The sequence below is a fragment of the Calonectris borealis genome, chromosome 18 (assembly GCF_964195595.1).
Source record: "Calonectris borealis chromosome 18, bCalBor7.hap1.2, whole genome shotgun sequence".
Lineage (NCBI taxonomy): Eukaryota > Metazoa > Chordata > Aves > Procellariiformes > Procellariidae > Calonectris > Calonectris borealis.
In genome coordinates, this window is record NC_134329.1 from 4434052 (window position 1) to 4447720 (window position 13669).

Here is a 13669-nt window from a genome sequence, read left to right on the forward strand (position 1 = left end):
TCTGCCTTGAGATTCTGGCCAACCCTGCAGACCTGTCCGCTTTCTGTCAGTGCTCCCGTTTCCTTCCCCTTTGCACCCAGACACTAAGCGATCTCTCCACAGCACTCCCAGCCTGGGGAGCATAAGGTAGGAACCCAACCTGCCAAGCCTCTGGTGCAGAAGAGAGCCCCAGGCTGGCTGCAGGACTCCTGCCGCAGGCTGGGTCAGGCCGGCGAGCCTCACGGCGGCATCCACAGCTCCTGCCGAGAGCCCAAGCACAGGGGCAGCTCAGAACTTCACTCCTCTCATTACCCGTTCCTGTTCGAAGCCCTCTTACCTCCTGCCTCCTTGGTCCCCAGCTTCAGTGATACCCATTGGTAAAAGCTGTTGCAATCAAGGGACCCTGTGAAGACAGAGTTAAAACCCCACTCTTAAGCAAACAGAAGAAAAGTGAAGGAGAATTACCGCCACAACAAATTCAGTCATGGCCCAGATGCTGGTTTCAGTTGGAGGAGCACATCACCCTGCAGAACAGTGTGTCAGGGCCAAGACGGGCTCTTGGAAAGTCTGGGCCAGAGCAGAGAAAGGTCTGGAGATCTGAGTGGTGGCCAGGGAGAGCCAGCGGAGCCCAGGGACGCAGGCTCCAAGTGAACTGCTGCATCCTGCACCATCCGTCTGTGGTCGGGTTCAGTGGTGTCATGGCAGATGCAGCGGCGGGTGATATTTCTTAACCAGAAAGCAGGGGGCTGCCCACCACTGCTCACCTCCATCACCACGTGGAGATGCAGCCCCTTCCCCTGGCCGTGCCACTCTCCATCTTCCTCCCCCTGCACAGAGCCCAACAGGGAACACTCACCCCTAGGCTGTGGCCGAAGCCGGTGCTCGGGGCTGGACTGGCAGCGCTGATGTAACTGCTGACCCCTGAGTCCTGGTTGGCGGCTCCGTAAAGCTCCGCCATCGGCCCGGGGCTGGTGGTGCCCAGAAATCCACCGGTGCGACTGGGGGTGGAACCTACGGGAGGCAGCAACACTACAGAGTGAAGATCCCAAAAATGCAACCCCGTCCCACCCCCCTCCCGCAGCCCATCGCAAACCCCTGTGACAGGACACCGCGCTGGGGAGGAAAGTGGCAGTTACCTGTCCCTCGCACCACGGCTGCCGCAGCCGCTGCTGCCGCCATTGGTCCATACGCAGTGAGGGGGATTGCTGGAAAAGAAGGAACAGGAATCTCAGGGGCACTGTGGCTACACAGGAAACTCCTTAACAGGAGCCATCGTTTCCTGCTGCAAAATACCAGGCCCACACAGACGTATCGGCTTAGTGCATCACACAGGAGGATGACAATAGAGGAGTGCACAGCCCTGCGTTTATTGGTATCCTTTTGCACAGCGAATATCTGGGGGAACTCACTAGCCATGCTCTGCTAAGCCCACACCCTGGAGCAGCTGAGGGCACGACATGGAAGAGCTGAACCAGAAGTGGGCCATTTCAGATGTATCCTGTCGCTACTTAGCTTGCAAGATGCAGCTAATCTGAAGCTACAGATCCAGATTTTGGCTGTAAATGTGGAGAAACGCAGCAGCTGGCAGCGCAGCGTCCTGAGGCTCAGCCCCTCCTCTCTGTCCCTTGGTACTGTTCTTGAATAACAGTTTAATAGCCTCTTTCTCCCTATTTCTCTACTCTGCTCAAGATGCACCATCCTCCCCACTCTGAGTTTTGCTCCTGAACTGCTCAACCTCTTGCCGTTCACTGTAGAAGAGCAGGAAACATACACCTAGGGAGCAGGAACTAGAAATGGCTTAATTAAAACAGTAAGTCTTAATTTGTATGTAGCAGTTCTAATTCCCAACTCTACTGCCACAGGCATCCAGCCCTCGGGGCAGGAGGCATCTAGCCAGTATGTTTCTCTTTGCCCTTAAAATGACTGGGTCAGCATTTCATGCCTGAATGTGAAATTCACTGTGATTCTGTTTAGAGCACCATAAAAAGAGGTCAGAACAAATCAATCGCGTTAAGGCTGAAACCCAGACTAGCTTATAAGGGAATATTTAGTAGCAGGCACCAGCCGGTTTAAAGCGAACGTCATATGAGGCTTATATCTGGGTTAGCCGCTCATTACAGGCCCTGGGCCAACGTGAGCATGTTGCTGCTTCGCATCACCCCCAAAGATGCTGTTCCGGGGAGGAAAGGCTGCTGGCAGCCACCCTCCTGCCCCATCATTGCTTCACGTCCCTAACACACAGCTGAACAAATGCGGTTTTACTAAGAAAGGAGGCCAGGTCTTCTCAAAAAGACTCCAGTTCTTTTTCCAGGAAAAACCCTTCTTGCCTTTGCAGTCTATCTACTGAGACACCAGGTTTGTGTTGTGATGACAAAGCACCTGCATGTTAGCTCCCCGCATGCTGGAGCAATCATCCCTGCTTGTGCCGTCCCCTCATCTCAGTTCCACTTGCCAAGCCCATAAAGCGCAGCCCATTTACACACACGCATCCACTTGAAGGCACAAGGGCCCTCGAGCACTGCACAGCTCGCCGGGCTTTGTAGGAACGAAGGGGGCCCTGCCCTTCATGGGACCAACTCCAGCCTGGCCAAGAGGCTGCACAGTGACTGTTTAACAGTAGGTAAGCGTAACGGGAAGGGAAGAATGCCACGATCCCCAGCTGGTACTTCAGCGAGACACTCAGGACTGTAAGCTAACGTGGCACCCAGCCAGGACAGCAGCATTAATAACTTCTTGTTGTGCAGAGCCCTGGTGCACCCCAGCCGCTGGTGACAGCCAGGCCCCGGGCAATCCAGCTCCGCTAGGAAGAGGCACAGTGCAGCTGGGGGTGGACCCTGGAGGGAAAAGCACTTTTGCCAAGTCACCAACGTTCCTCTACAAATTGTATGGGTTTTGCTGAAAAAAACACATGTAAATACACACTGGACCCACATCTCTTTTGCTTGGCAACCAAAAGGCTCAGAGGTGGGGGTCAGGTGCTTATGCAGTGGCACACGTGGCGTCAGGGAAGGGTTTGATTAAGAGGGAGCTAGGATTTACTCTCCCCCTATCTCCCTTGGGGCAATTTGTTCATTGGTGGCTGCCAACCTCAGCATCCTCAGGGACGGACACTCCCTGAGGATCGACACGGTTCTATGCCACAGAAACCCCCTTTCAAGCCTGTTTGTACTGATAATTCCAGGAGAGCTTCTCAGGAAGCTTTTCCACACCCTCATTGCAGAGAGATTCAAACCCTGAAACAGGTGGGGGCTGGAGAGGAGGAACACCATGGAAAGGAGATGGCACACAGGGAGCCGGGTGCTACACAAAGCTGCTTTTCTACGACAAAAACCAGGGACAGGACAGAGCTGGGGAAAACATGGCCATGGAAGGGAAAGTCGACAGAAGGAGCATCACCTAGAGAGAACACACTGCATACAACCCAGGGGCTGAGGATCCAGAGGGTATTTGCACTGTGAGGACACTGAGCCAGGACTAGTCCCTGGAGAATGGTCCTCTGCCCCCATTTCATTCCACAGCTCCCTACAAGCACTGTGGGACTTTACTGTAGAGTCCCACCATGCTCGCTTCTGTCCGAGAAGCCCATGTGGGAGTGGCTGGGGAGCTGCACCGCCCGGAACAGGGAGAGCGTTCCCTGCAGCCCCTCCTGCACAGGGAAATGGGATTAGAGTAACCAGGAGCGCCCCCACACCCTCTCCCTCCTCCCAGCACTCCAAATCTCATCCTTGCAGCAGCTCAGGTTAAGGTCATTTGTAGACCTTTGAGAAGTCGCCCTGCTCCCTGCAGTTTTCCATATCTGGTTTACACCCAGCCTGGGGCAAGGAGCTAAAAACGAGGCAAGTAGCAGGAAAGGCCATCTAAGGATTATATGCCTTCATTTGGTAGGACCTGCATTGCCCTTCTCAGAGGCAATACACATGGCTCTAATTGCCTCTCCATCTTTCCAGCCCCAGCTTTGGATGGAGCTCGTACGGATGGAAGAGGAAATAAGGAACGTTTCCAGTCTAACTGCACCAGGCTGTGGAGCAGCGACACCACTGGAACAGCCCAAAGCCCCCTTCTCCCCTTCCAGCTTGTGAGTTTAGGAAATGAGTGGGACTGACCTGTGAGCTCAGGGAGGACGGGGGCACTCGGGAGAGGGGTCCGCTCTACACGGAACTCTAAAAATGAAATGCAAGACAGCTTAGGAACTCGTCAAACACCTCGAGGGAGACCCCACAGAAAGACAGCAGCCAGGGTCCGCTGGGGGAGCAGCCTGCAGCCAGAGTGCAACCAGGCCAGTGCCTTCTTTAAACTAATTTATAAGTGGTGCTGAAAGTTGCTGGACTCCTGCCCTGGAGACTGAAAGAATCCATTTATCCTTAGAATAAATCTGGCCAAGGCAGGGCAAGTGCAAGCTTCACTGTGCAGCCTCAGGTCTGCCCTGGAGCACGGCTCTGCGACCCATCCGATCTGACCTTTGGGCTGCCGTGCCAGCGGGTGCGCAGTACGTGCCACACTCATCTGGGCACAACTTTACGATGAGGTACTTGAAGCCACTACGAGTGAGACGCATAAACTGGATTCAAGGAGAGCTTCAAGACAGCTAGGAGGCCACAGCAACTTTCAGCCACAGTCCTGGGCTTGCCTCAGGCATAGAGGAAATTTCCCATTCCCAGCCCCTAACATCAAGACTTCATATATAAGCCATCACACCGAGGGACAGAGTAAGGAAGGGATGCTCGGAGTTGCCACTTCTCTAGAAAATAGCAAGACAGGCTTTTCCCTGAGCGTGCTCTGCCTCGTTCCCTTGCCTCGCAGAGAACGGGAGGGAGAAGAGGCCCCAGAAAGCTCTGAGCAGCTGCCGCACAGCAGGTTCCAGCCATTGATTGCAGAGTCGTGTTCTGAGCACATGGTGGGGTTGGGAGCTTGAAACCACCCAGTTTGCGGGGGATCTGCAGCCCCCCGCCCCAGCAGATGTTTTTGGAGGCTGCGAGTGGTCCAGGCGCTGTTCAGCACACAACTGTAGGGTTGCAAGCGCCAGCGTTTCGGGTGCCTAGGAGTTCCCTGGCCCATGGAAAGCCACGTTTTACAATTCTGTGCTACTTTCAGAGCAGCGGCAACTCTGGTAAAGAGAGACAGACATACACAAAGGCAGCAAGACAGGCAGAGCTGCAGGGGCCCTTCTGCGTCACAGCAGCAGCCCTACAGAGGAGGCTAACATAAAGGGCATCAGAGCAGCCTTAGGCTTTTCCTGCCACTGGAGTGTGAGGATAATCCTAATGAAGGACAGGCTGTTCCCACCTATTCCAGGGCTTCTCCCCTCCCCCCTCCACATCCGTCTCCAATTTAAAGAAGGACCAAACAGGGGAAAGGGTGAAAGGGGCAGAGCCTGGGTCACAGATCATGCCAGGGATCCCGTCACCTGAAGGCAGACCAAAAAACCAAGCAGGGAGCACCACTCACCAGGGAACTGGTAAGTGTAGCCAGGTGCAATGCCAGTGTAACTTCGACTCGCGTAGGTGGCAGCTTGGAAGCCTGGATAACCTGGGGGAAGAGAAAAGGGCTCTGTTACTGCAAGCTCGCAGGGTCCACATCCTCAGTGCCTCCTGCTCATGAGCAGCGTGACCATTAGTGTCAGAAAGCACAAATAGGGCTAACAGCACAAACCCCAGGAAATTTCTGGGCAGAGTTTGCACACGTGCAAGTCACCAGAAGAGTTTTAGCAGGCCTGTTTAATTTTTTCCTCACTCCAGACATGTAAGGACATGGAGATTTCCTTCTCAGAAACTCACAGCTCTGCAGACTAAGGCTTTCTAATGCATCAGCTGGATTTACAAATAGGAGGAGATCAGGGAGGTGGAGGCATTTGAACAGCTGAATAGCTCTGAGTCACTTTTGCACTAGACGTGCTGGTGAACGCAGGCAGAGCGCTTCTTCCTGGCGCCGGGTGGGAGGACAATTCCTGCAGTTCCCCGGGAAGCTGACCACCTATACAGCACAAGCCTGTGAGAACACAGGGCACTGCCTGAGAGATGAATATTTGATTTGAGATCTCCCAAGACATGAGTACATGGATTTCCCAATGACTCAGCTTGAGCCTTGCTACTTTAAATTCAGATGGCTTAGAAAAGGCAAAACCCAAACCACAGGCTGGAGATTTATTTTCCTTCAATAAGTCAAGTGAAAACATTGGGGAAAAAATGCCCTTTTTGGGGTTTTGTTCAGTGACTAACTGCTACTCGGCAGGCTTAGCAAGGAGAGCCAGGCCGAGCACACCCTGCCCAGCAACACCAGCAATGATCCTGAGCAAACAGCGTGCTCTTGGTTCAGCTCAAGCCTGGCTAGAACGAACAGAGGGAGGAGAGAAGCCAGGAACAGCACCCGCACTGGAAGGATCATGCCTGACTCTCAGATCCAGGCACAAGAGTTTATAGACCTGGAAGTGGGGGCTACAAAGGACTTTTTCCTCTTTTTAATCTTTTATCTGACCACATTTGCCTTAGAGTCATTGATGGGTATGAAACCCAGCCTGCCTGTCACCAATTTCTCCTCACAAGATAGTCCCACGATAAGTGTATGGTTCTCCTTGCAATACCAGATACTTGCTGTCCCCGAGAGGGAGGGAACAAAGTGAGACAAAACTTAACCAGAACTTTAAGGGCATTTTTATAATCTTTAAATGGCAGTGAGGACATTTATATGGACGACTGTTTCAAGTGGAAGCTCAGGGGCTCTTTAATCAACTAATTCATCAGAAAGCCTGTAAAAGTGCGGGAGGAAGATGCCTGGGCACAGATTACTCCACACTCGGTTCAGCCATGTAGTTACATCGTATTCCATGAGAGCCATTAAAGAACTGCAGTCTATATGCTATGGCACTGCGGGACCGTTAATGGAGTTGCAGGGGCCAGAGCGCCCAGCACATGGCTGCGCCTTGCCAGCTCCGGCTGTCGCAGGGCAGCGGTGACAAGTTTGCAGTTTTTCCAGGTGCCACCAGAGGGCAAGTTGTGATCGCAAACAGGTCCCGGCGCCCCCCCAGCCTTGCACCAGGAGAGCTGCCCTTGGCCGCCCTGCCCGCTCCTGGAATAAAACCTCTAAGCTGCTGCCTGGCACGACCGGGAGCTGGGGAGGAATCCGTCCTTGGGCTTACCCAGCATGCCGATCCCCAGCATGAAGGCATCCATCCCGTAAGGCATGACTCGGGACCGCCCTCGTGCCGAGCCCGTCGGGGACATCACCTCCTTCGGCTGGGCTTTTTTACACTCCACCTGCCACAAGAAAGTACGGATCAGGCTCGGCCGCCACCGGCGCAGAGCACTGCCACAGAGCACAGGCTGCGGGCCAGGCAGGGCTGCCCGCCGCGACAGCACTCCCCGTCCCGCTGTCCTTCCCCAGCGTCCCTGCCTCTGGCCTGCACGCCGCCAGCCCTCCCTCTCGCTCTGCAGCCACCGCAGGCAATGGGGAGCTCAGACACTGCTTTTCTCCGCCTGGTGCTGCCCTTGATGCTCTGCCTGGCCCTGCACCAGGGCCTCAACGCCTCATTTTCCTCAGTTCTGAATAAAGGCAAAACCTGCGCCCTTCCCAGGCCACCAAGAGGTTTCATGTAACTTCGAAACCTCCAAGTACCGCACAATTCCTCATTAGAGTTAGCTCTTCTCCTTGAAAGCTCAGCATTGTGCTGGTTCACCTCCACACTGCGAGCTTCTTTCTCAGACTGGCTGCTGTGATTTTGGGGAAAAGACTCAATCCAATTCCCCACTACAGAGAAAGTGCATCTGGACCTCACGCCCTGCCCCTGCACCATTGCCCCCTTCTCCATCCCATGTCTCTGTCCCTTCTGCCCCGGGTTCTGCCCCAGACACTCACCATTTTGTTGTTGATCTCATGGAAGTGGATTTCACACACTTTTTCCACAATGTCTTCACTTTCAAATGTGACAAACCCAAAACCTGAAGAAAAGGCAAAACTCCTTGATCAGATCAGAGTTCTGCGCAGTTTGCACCCGCTACCCACATCCTTTTATTGGCCGGAGAAGAGAAGGAGCCAGGCCTCTAGGACGGTATAATCAGCCTTTTCTAAAATGGCTGTCACTCATCTTCCCTCTCCAGCAAATCCTGCTTTTATGCACAAGAAGAACAGGAGCATCCCCTTATAGATTCCCCTTTCCTCCTCATCCTGTACTTCCCACCCTCTCTGAACCCAACTGCTCTCAAAACAAAGTACATTTTTTCTAAACTTTGCTATTTGCAAGGCAAACCACATGGCTGATAATGCTGGGGAGGATCCCAGCAGACAGACGCTCACACAAAGAAAGTCGGTGGAGAAATGAACAGCTGCTTGCCAGGACATCACCATCCTCGCTAAATGCACCCCACCAGCAGTAACACCCTGCACGTTTCCTCTTCAGTCACCAGTCATAAAGCCTTGTATAAGCAGGCAAGTATCAGCAATGCAGTTGTACAGAGCAAGACAGATACACACAAGCAAAGCGATTTGCAAAGTTTCACCGAAGTAAGGTTAGTGTCTGGGGTAAGACAGGACAGGATGTTCCTGGCCCCTGGCCCACACTCACACCTCCTTTCTCTCACCAACCCCTTTGCTGACAGTTTTGGCAAAGACCAGCTCGGGTGGGCAGACTAAACTCCTCTCAGCTGACTGCAGCCGCTTCCGGAAAACTGAGGCAGGTGGGAGGATGTCTTTAAGCTTGCCTTACAAGCAAGCTGGGATTAAGCAGAGCTTTCCGCTTTCCAGAACTGGCCAATTCCACGGTGCTTTAAAATAACTTTTAAAATAGACAGGGATCTGCTGCCCAGAACCCCACTTTTTCTCCATACTGCCAGAAAAGTCTCTCTCCAAGACTCCTCCATCTGTCTGCGCCCAGGCAGTTACACACCATTCACCTCAACACCCACGTGTGGAGGGGCTCAGGAGTTCAGGAGCAAAACCCTGATGCTGAAACCAGTCCTGAGCCCCATCAGACCCCCACCAGGCCTGCTGCGCCCTGGACAGAGCCCCACGCCGCCGACACAGCAACTAGCAGCTCTCCCTGCTCCTTCCGAAATGCCTGACAACTCTTTAATCGGACTAGTGACTGGGAGGCACCCATGGAGGAACAGGGGTTAACACTTCTTCCCTTTTAGATGAAGCTGGAACGACATCCTAGGCCAGGCAGTCAGAGTAGACTTAACGGCTTTAGAAAAAAGCAAAAACCTGAAGGGCACACAGTGTAGCGAGAGCAGAAGGGAGCGTCCCCTCGCTGATCCGGGGGCAGAGGTGCTTGGAAGTGCTTCAAACAACACACAGACATGAGAGTGGCCCCAGCACAGGGCTGTTACTGGCCCTGATTTGGAAGGCATTGAAGCTAAGTTTGCAGGTTAAGTTGCTGCCAATAAATCTCTGAGCTGGTGCAATGCTTGCTATTGTTGAGCCCTGCCACGCTCTGGGGCAATAGGTCTGAAGACTCACCGGGGAAGTGGGAGGCAGGGACGCCCATGGGTGGGCTGGGTCCGGATAGCACAAATATTAGACCCTTGCTCCCATCCTGTAACCAGACTCCACCAGCAAAACTCGGGTAAGAAAAGGTGACCTGGGAGCACAAGCAGGCTCCGGGCCGAGGAAGGGCGAGAGGCAGGCACTCTTCAGGCTCTCGTGTCAGCGTTCCCGGAGCTCAGATTACTCGGGACAAGGTAAGACACACACTGCGGGCTGGAGCCACGGAGGTAAGCGGGCAGGGGAGGGGGCCGCCTCCTCTCACATATCTGCAACTCGGCGAGTTTACAGCACAGGAAACGCACTGGACAAAAGCTCTCTGTGCTGCAAGGGACGCTGGTAAAGGATGCAGATGCAAAAGGATGGGGCGACTGGAGGCAAGATAAAGAGCAGCTGCGACCCGCATGCCCTGCTGCTGGGATACTAACTCCTCCCTACGCAAGGCAGGAGGCAAACCCTCCACGGTTCCCTTTCCTACGGCCAAAAGACGGCTCTCACCTCGGTGTCGGTTGGTTGTCTTGTCAAACATCAGCATCGCGTCGTCCACCTGCAAAGAGAAGAGCTCCGGATCAGATTATTGCCATGAGCATCCTCCAACACATTTGCACAGAGCCTCCCGGGCCTCCCCAAACCAGAAGGGAGCAAGATGAGACCTCCCATCCCCAAGAAGGAAACAGGGTGTGCGCACACACACATCAGCTACCACACCCGGCATGTCCCCAAGCCACAACCAGCATGGTCCCCCCACCAGCCCGGGGCAGGTGCTGCCGAGCTGAGCCCCCTCGGCCCGGCCCCTGGCAGCAAGCGACCCTGATTGTTTGCCTGCGGGGGGCAAGGAGCAGGGAAGGCATTGTTCCCAAATCCCGGCCTCAAAGGAGAGGAGAATTAAAGGGGGGGAGAAGCAAAGCTGGAGAGGGGAGAGGAATAAGGGGCCTCCCAGCGACAGGGGAAGCGGAGGCCTCAGACAACAGAGCCTGCCTGGGAAAGCTGGGAAGCGCCCCCGCCCCCACCCCAGAGGAGCCTTTCCTCTAAGTGAGGTTTCCCACTGCTGGAGGCTGTAATTAGAGCAAATTTACTGCAAGGCCTGAGCAGGGCTGCCTTCCCGGGGGGAGGGGCGGCCGGATCCCATCCCCCAGCCGGCCTGGGGCTGCTCTCCTCCCCAGCGAGCACATCACCGCCTGGTGCCACTTTTCCCCCCATCTTCCTGCTGGGTGTTGCCTTGCAGAGACGCATCTGCACCGCTCCGCAGGTCAGGCCGGGCAGGGTTAAAAAATACACTTCAGTCCCCTCCGTGTAAGCCCCAGTGTAAACCTGTCCCACTGACCCATCCCTCCTCTCTAATACCACTGCCTTAATCCGATTATGAAACTGGACATGCAAGTGCTCAGGGGAGGCAGCGGCAGTCTCCGGCCAGCAGCTGCCCCGGCCCTCCTCCTCCTCCTCCGTGCGAGGCAGCCGCTCCCCGAGCAGCGAGCCCCGTGCACCCCCGACTCCGTGGAAGGATTACTCCCCTGCCTTGTCCCTGGGAAGCATCTGCATTGTTGCCTTCTCCAGAACAGCCCGCCGGCGAGGGCAGAGCGCTGCCCATACCCCAGCGCAGGCAGCTACTGGCTTCGCTCGTGGAGAGCCCACAGCCCCAGTCAGGGAAGGGAGAGGGCTCCTAGCCTCAGCCCCCCAGGACAAAACGGGACACCCGGCTCCACCTCAGTGCCACGAGGATGGAAGGAGCCCTTGTTAACGTTTCCAGTGCCACCACGAGCAGACAGAGATCATCTTTGACGCCCTTGGGCTTGTCCAACACGTCCGCCCTGCAAGAGCCAGGTGACAACACACAACCTGGCTCCCGCTCACCCCGCGCTCTTCCCGTCCCGGCTCAGCCTCCCTTGGCCAAGTCAACAAACACCTGAGAAACGTGCCAGGCGTCCAGCCAGAGCCACGGGGGACGTAAGACTTCACACAGACCCGAAGCAACTCCTCAGCAGCTTCCCAAGACACAGCCAGCTCAGCTCATCACGCTGCCATTCCCCATCGCCGCTCAGTCCTGCCCCTGCACCATTTCCCTTCATGGTGCCAGCACAAATGTGATGTGCTGGGGGGAAACCTCACGTGGCTTAAAAATATTTCAAGAAGTTCTACTGCCTGTTTTTGTTCATTTTTTAAGCTACATCCGTTTCTCCATCCACTTCTCTGAAAGGCTGGGCACAAAGCTGTCCTCCTCCCTAGTAAATACCGGGAGAAAGCTGTGTCAACGGCACTCCACAGCGGTGCCGCTCCTGTAGACTTCAACTCAGGTAGCTGGAGCCCACAAACCCATCGCGATGAGAGATGGGCATGAGAAAGAAAAACCCAGCGGGGACGAGCACAGCCCAGCTGCTGACTTACTCTGTCCAACCAGCCCCAGACCCTTCTTCTCAGAGCCTGGACAGCGGTAGCAGCTGCAAGTGGCAGAGCCCAGCACACGTCCACACACAAAACCACCACAGCAACAGCCGGGGCAACGGCCCAGGCGCTCCCGCAGCACTCGAGCCCTTGGAGCTGGGAGAAGTGCAACCGCTTCATCCCAAACCGCAGACCGTACACGGAAAGCAGAGCTGCAGCCTTCCTCCGTCTGAGCCTTCTTCCAAGTTTCTGCTGGTGCTTTGAGATCAGGTGTCTACCCAGCACCCCAAAGCATCTTGTGAAAACATATTTACAATAACACGTACTCTACTTGAAAGCCGTTTCCTGCCATGAGCTAAATCTTAGATAGATGTACATGTATACGCATATACACATAATATGTGAAATAGTCTCACCCCAGTCAACTCCAGGGCCCCAACTCTACGTATAGCTACAACCAGTGGTTTTTATTGCCAACAACACCTATACATAAGCATCTTCTCGTCTCTTCCAAGCCAGCAGGTGAGATGAGTTGGGTGGTCTCAGACAGCACACAGCCAGTGACGTGAGACAAAGCAGGGCCCTGCAGCCCGGGGGGTTGCAGAGGTAGTGCTGGAGCCTAGGAAGGCCAGCGGGACAGGCTGCAGACCGGAGCACACTGCAGAGCCAGGAGAAAGGCCTCACCTGCGTCCACAGGGAGCGGCCATTTCCAGCAGCCTGCCCAGGGGGTCCAGCCTCACGCCAGATCCTCCTCGCTCTTGCCATCACTCCTCTGGTCTGGAGCCAGGTGAGGGGATGGGGATCCCTGAGGCCCAGCACCACCCCACGCCCGGGCAGACCCTTGCACAAGGTGCTGACCGCGGAGGGGATGGAGGTTCCATGGCCGGCTCCCACCAAAGGCCAGACCCCGGCAGCCCCAGACAGGGGGCAAGCCGGGCCCGCACCGACCCCGCAGCCACAACCAGGCGTGAGTGGCAGCCCCCGGTGGGCGGCTATTGTGGCGGCGAACCGACCCCCCCGCGCTCCGCCGCGCCGGGCCCTTCCCGGCTGGGCCGCGCCGGGCCCCAACAAAGGCGGCCGCCGGCGGGGCCGTCGCCACGGCAACGCGGCCGCCAATAGCAGCTGCCGCCCGGATTAGCGCCGCGCACAAAGCCGCCCCGCTGCGCCGGCCCCGCGCCCGCCCCGCCAGCGGCGGCGCCCTCACACGCATGGCGGCCCGCGATGGCCGGCGGGAGGGCAGCCGCCGGCGGCCATCACAGGCAAAGCACCGCCACACGCAAGGGGTTCACACCGCAAGGGGAAGGTCTCACAGCCAGACCCGTCCGGCACCGACTTTGCCCCGCTCCCGGCCCTGCTTCGGGCGGGAAAGAGGCGCCATCTCCCCTCACCGCCCCAGAGGGAGGCAGCGGGCCCGGGCTGAGGCGGGTGGTGGGGGACCGAGGGGACGCGGAGGCAGGCTGCGGTGTTGCAAAGGGTGGGGGAACAGGGGTATTTGGGAACTGGGGCAGGAAGGGGGCCTGGGCCCTCCAGCAGGACAGGAATGGAGGTGCCGTCTCCAGCCAGTCCCCGATGGCTGGCAGAGACAAAACAGGTCAAGTACCCGAGAACTGGATGTAGGAGAAGTGTGTGGAAAATAGCACTTAAGAGTCAGAAACATCCCTAAGTTCATTTTTAATAGGGTGTGGAAATAATCTATGACCATAACTGTACTTTAACAAAGGCTTTTTTGCTGGGTGAATTGTCTTTCTCCCCATTCTCTCCCCCCCCCTTAAATAAATATTTGTTTCAATTCTTTAAACATAGTCAAAGAAGCAGATCACTTTACTAGAAAACTGTTTAG

The 13669-nt window shown here is 55.7% G+C and overlaps 1 protein-coding gene across 1 annotated transcript in view; it reads right to left on the reverse strand.

Moving 5' to 3' along the window:
• The window catches only part of MSI1 (musashi RNA binding protein 1), a 31198-nt gene that overhangs the window by 2897 nt on the left and 14632 nt on the right, over positions 1-13669 (reverse strand). Inside the window, exons 7-14 of the mRNA XM_075167312.1 lie at positions 9949-9997; positions 7828-7910; positions 7112-7229; positions 5425-5505; positions 4083-4139; positions 1116-1184; positions 836-990; positions 317-382 (exon numbers count right to left, since the gene is read on the reverse strand). Of these exons, the coding sequence (XP_075023413.1) occupies positions 341-382; positions 836-990; positions 1116-1184; positions 4083-4139; positions 5425-5505; positions 7112-7229; positions 7828-7910; positions 9949-9997 (654 nt within the window). The 3' untranslated portion in view covers positions 317-340. The remainder of the gene's footprint in view (positions 1-316; positions 383-835; positions 991-1115; positions 1185-4082; positions 4140-5424; positions 5506-7111; positions 7230-7827; positions 7911-9948; positions 9998-13669) is intronic.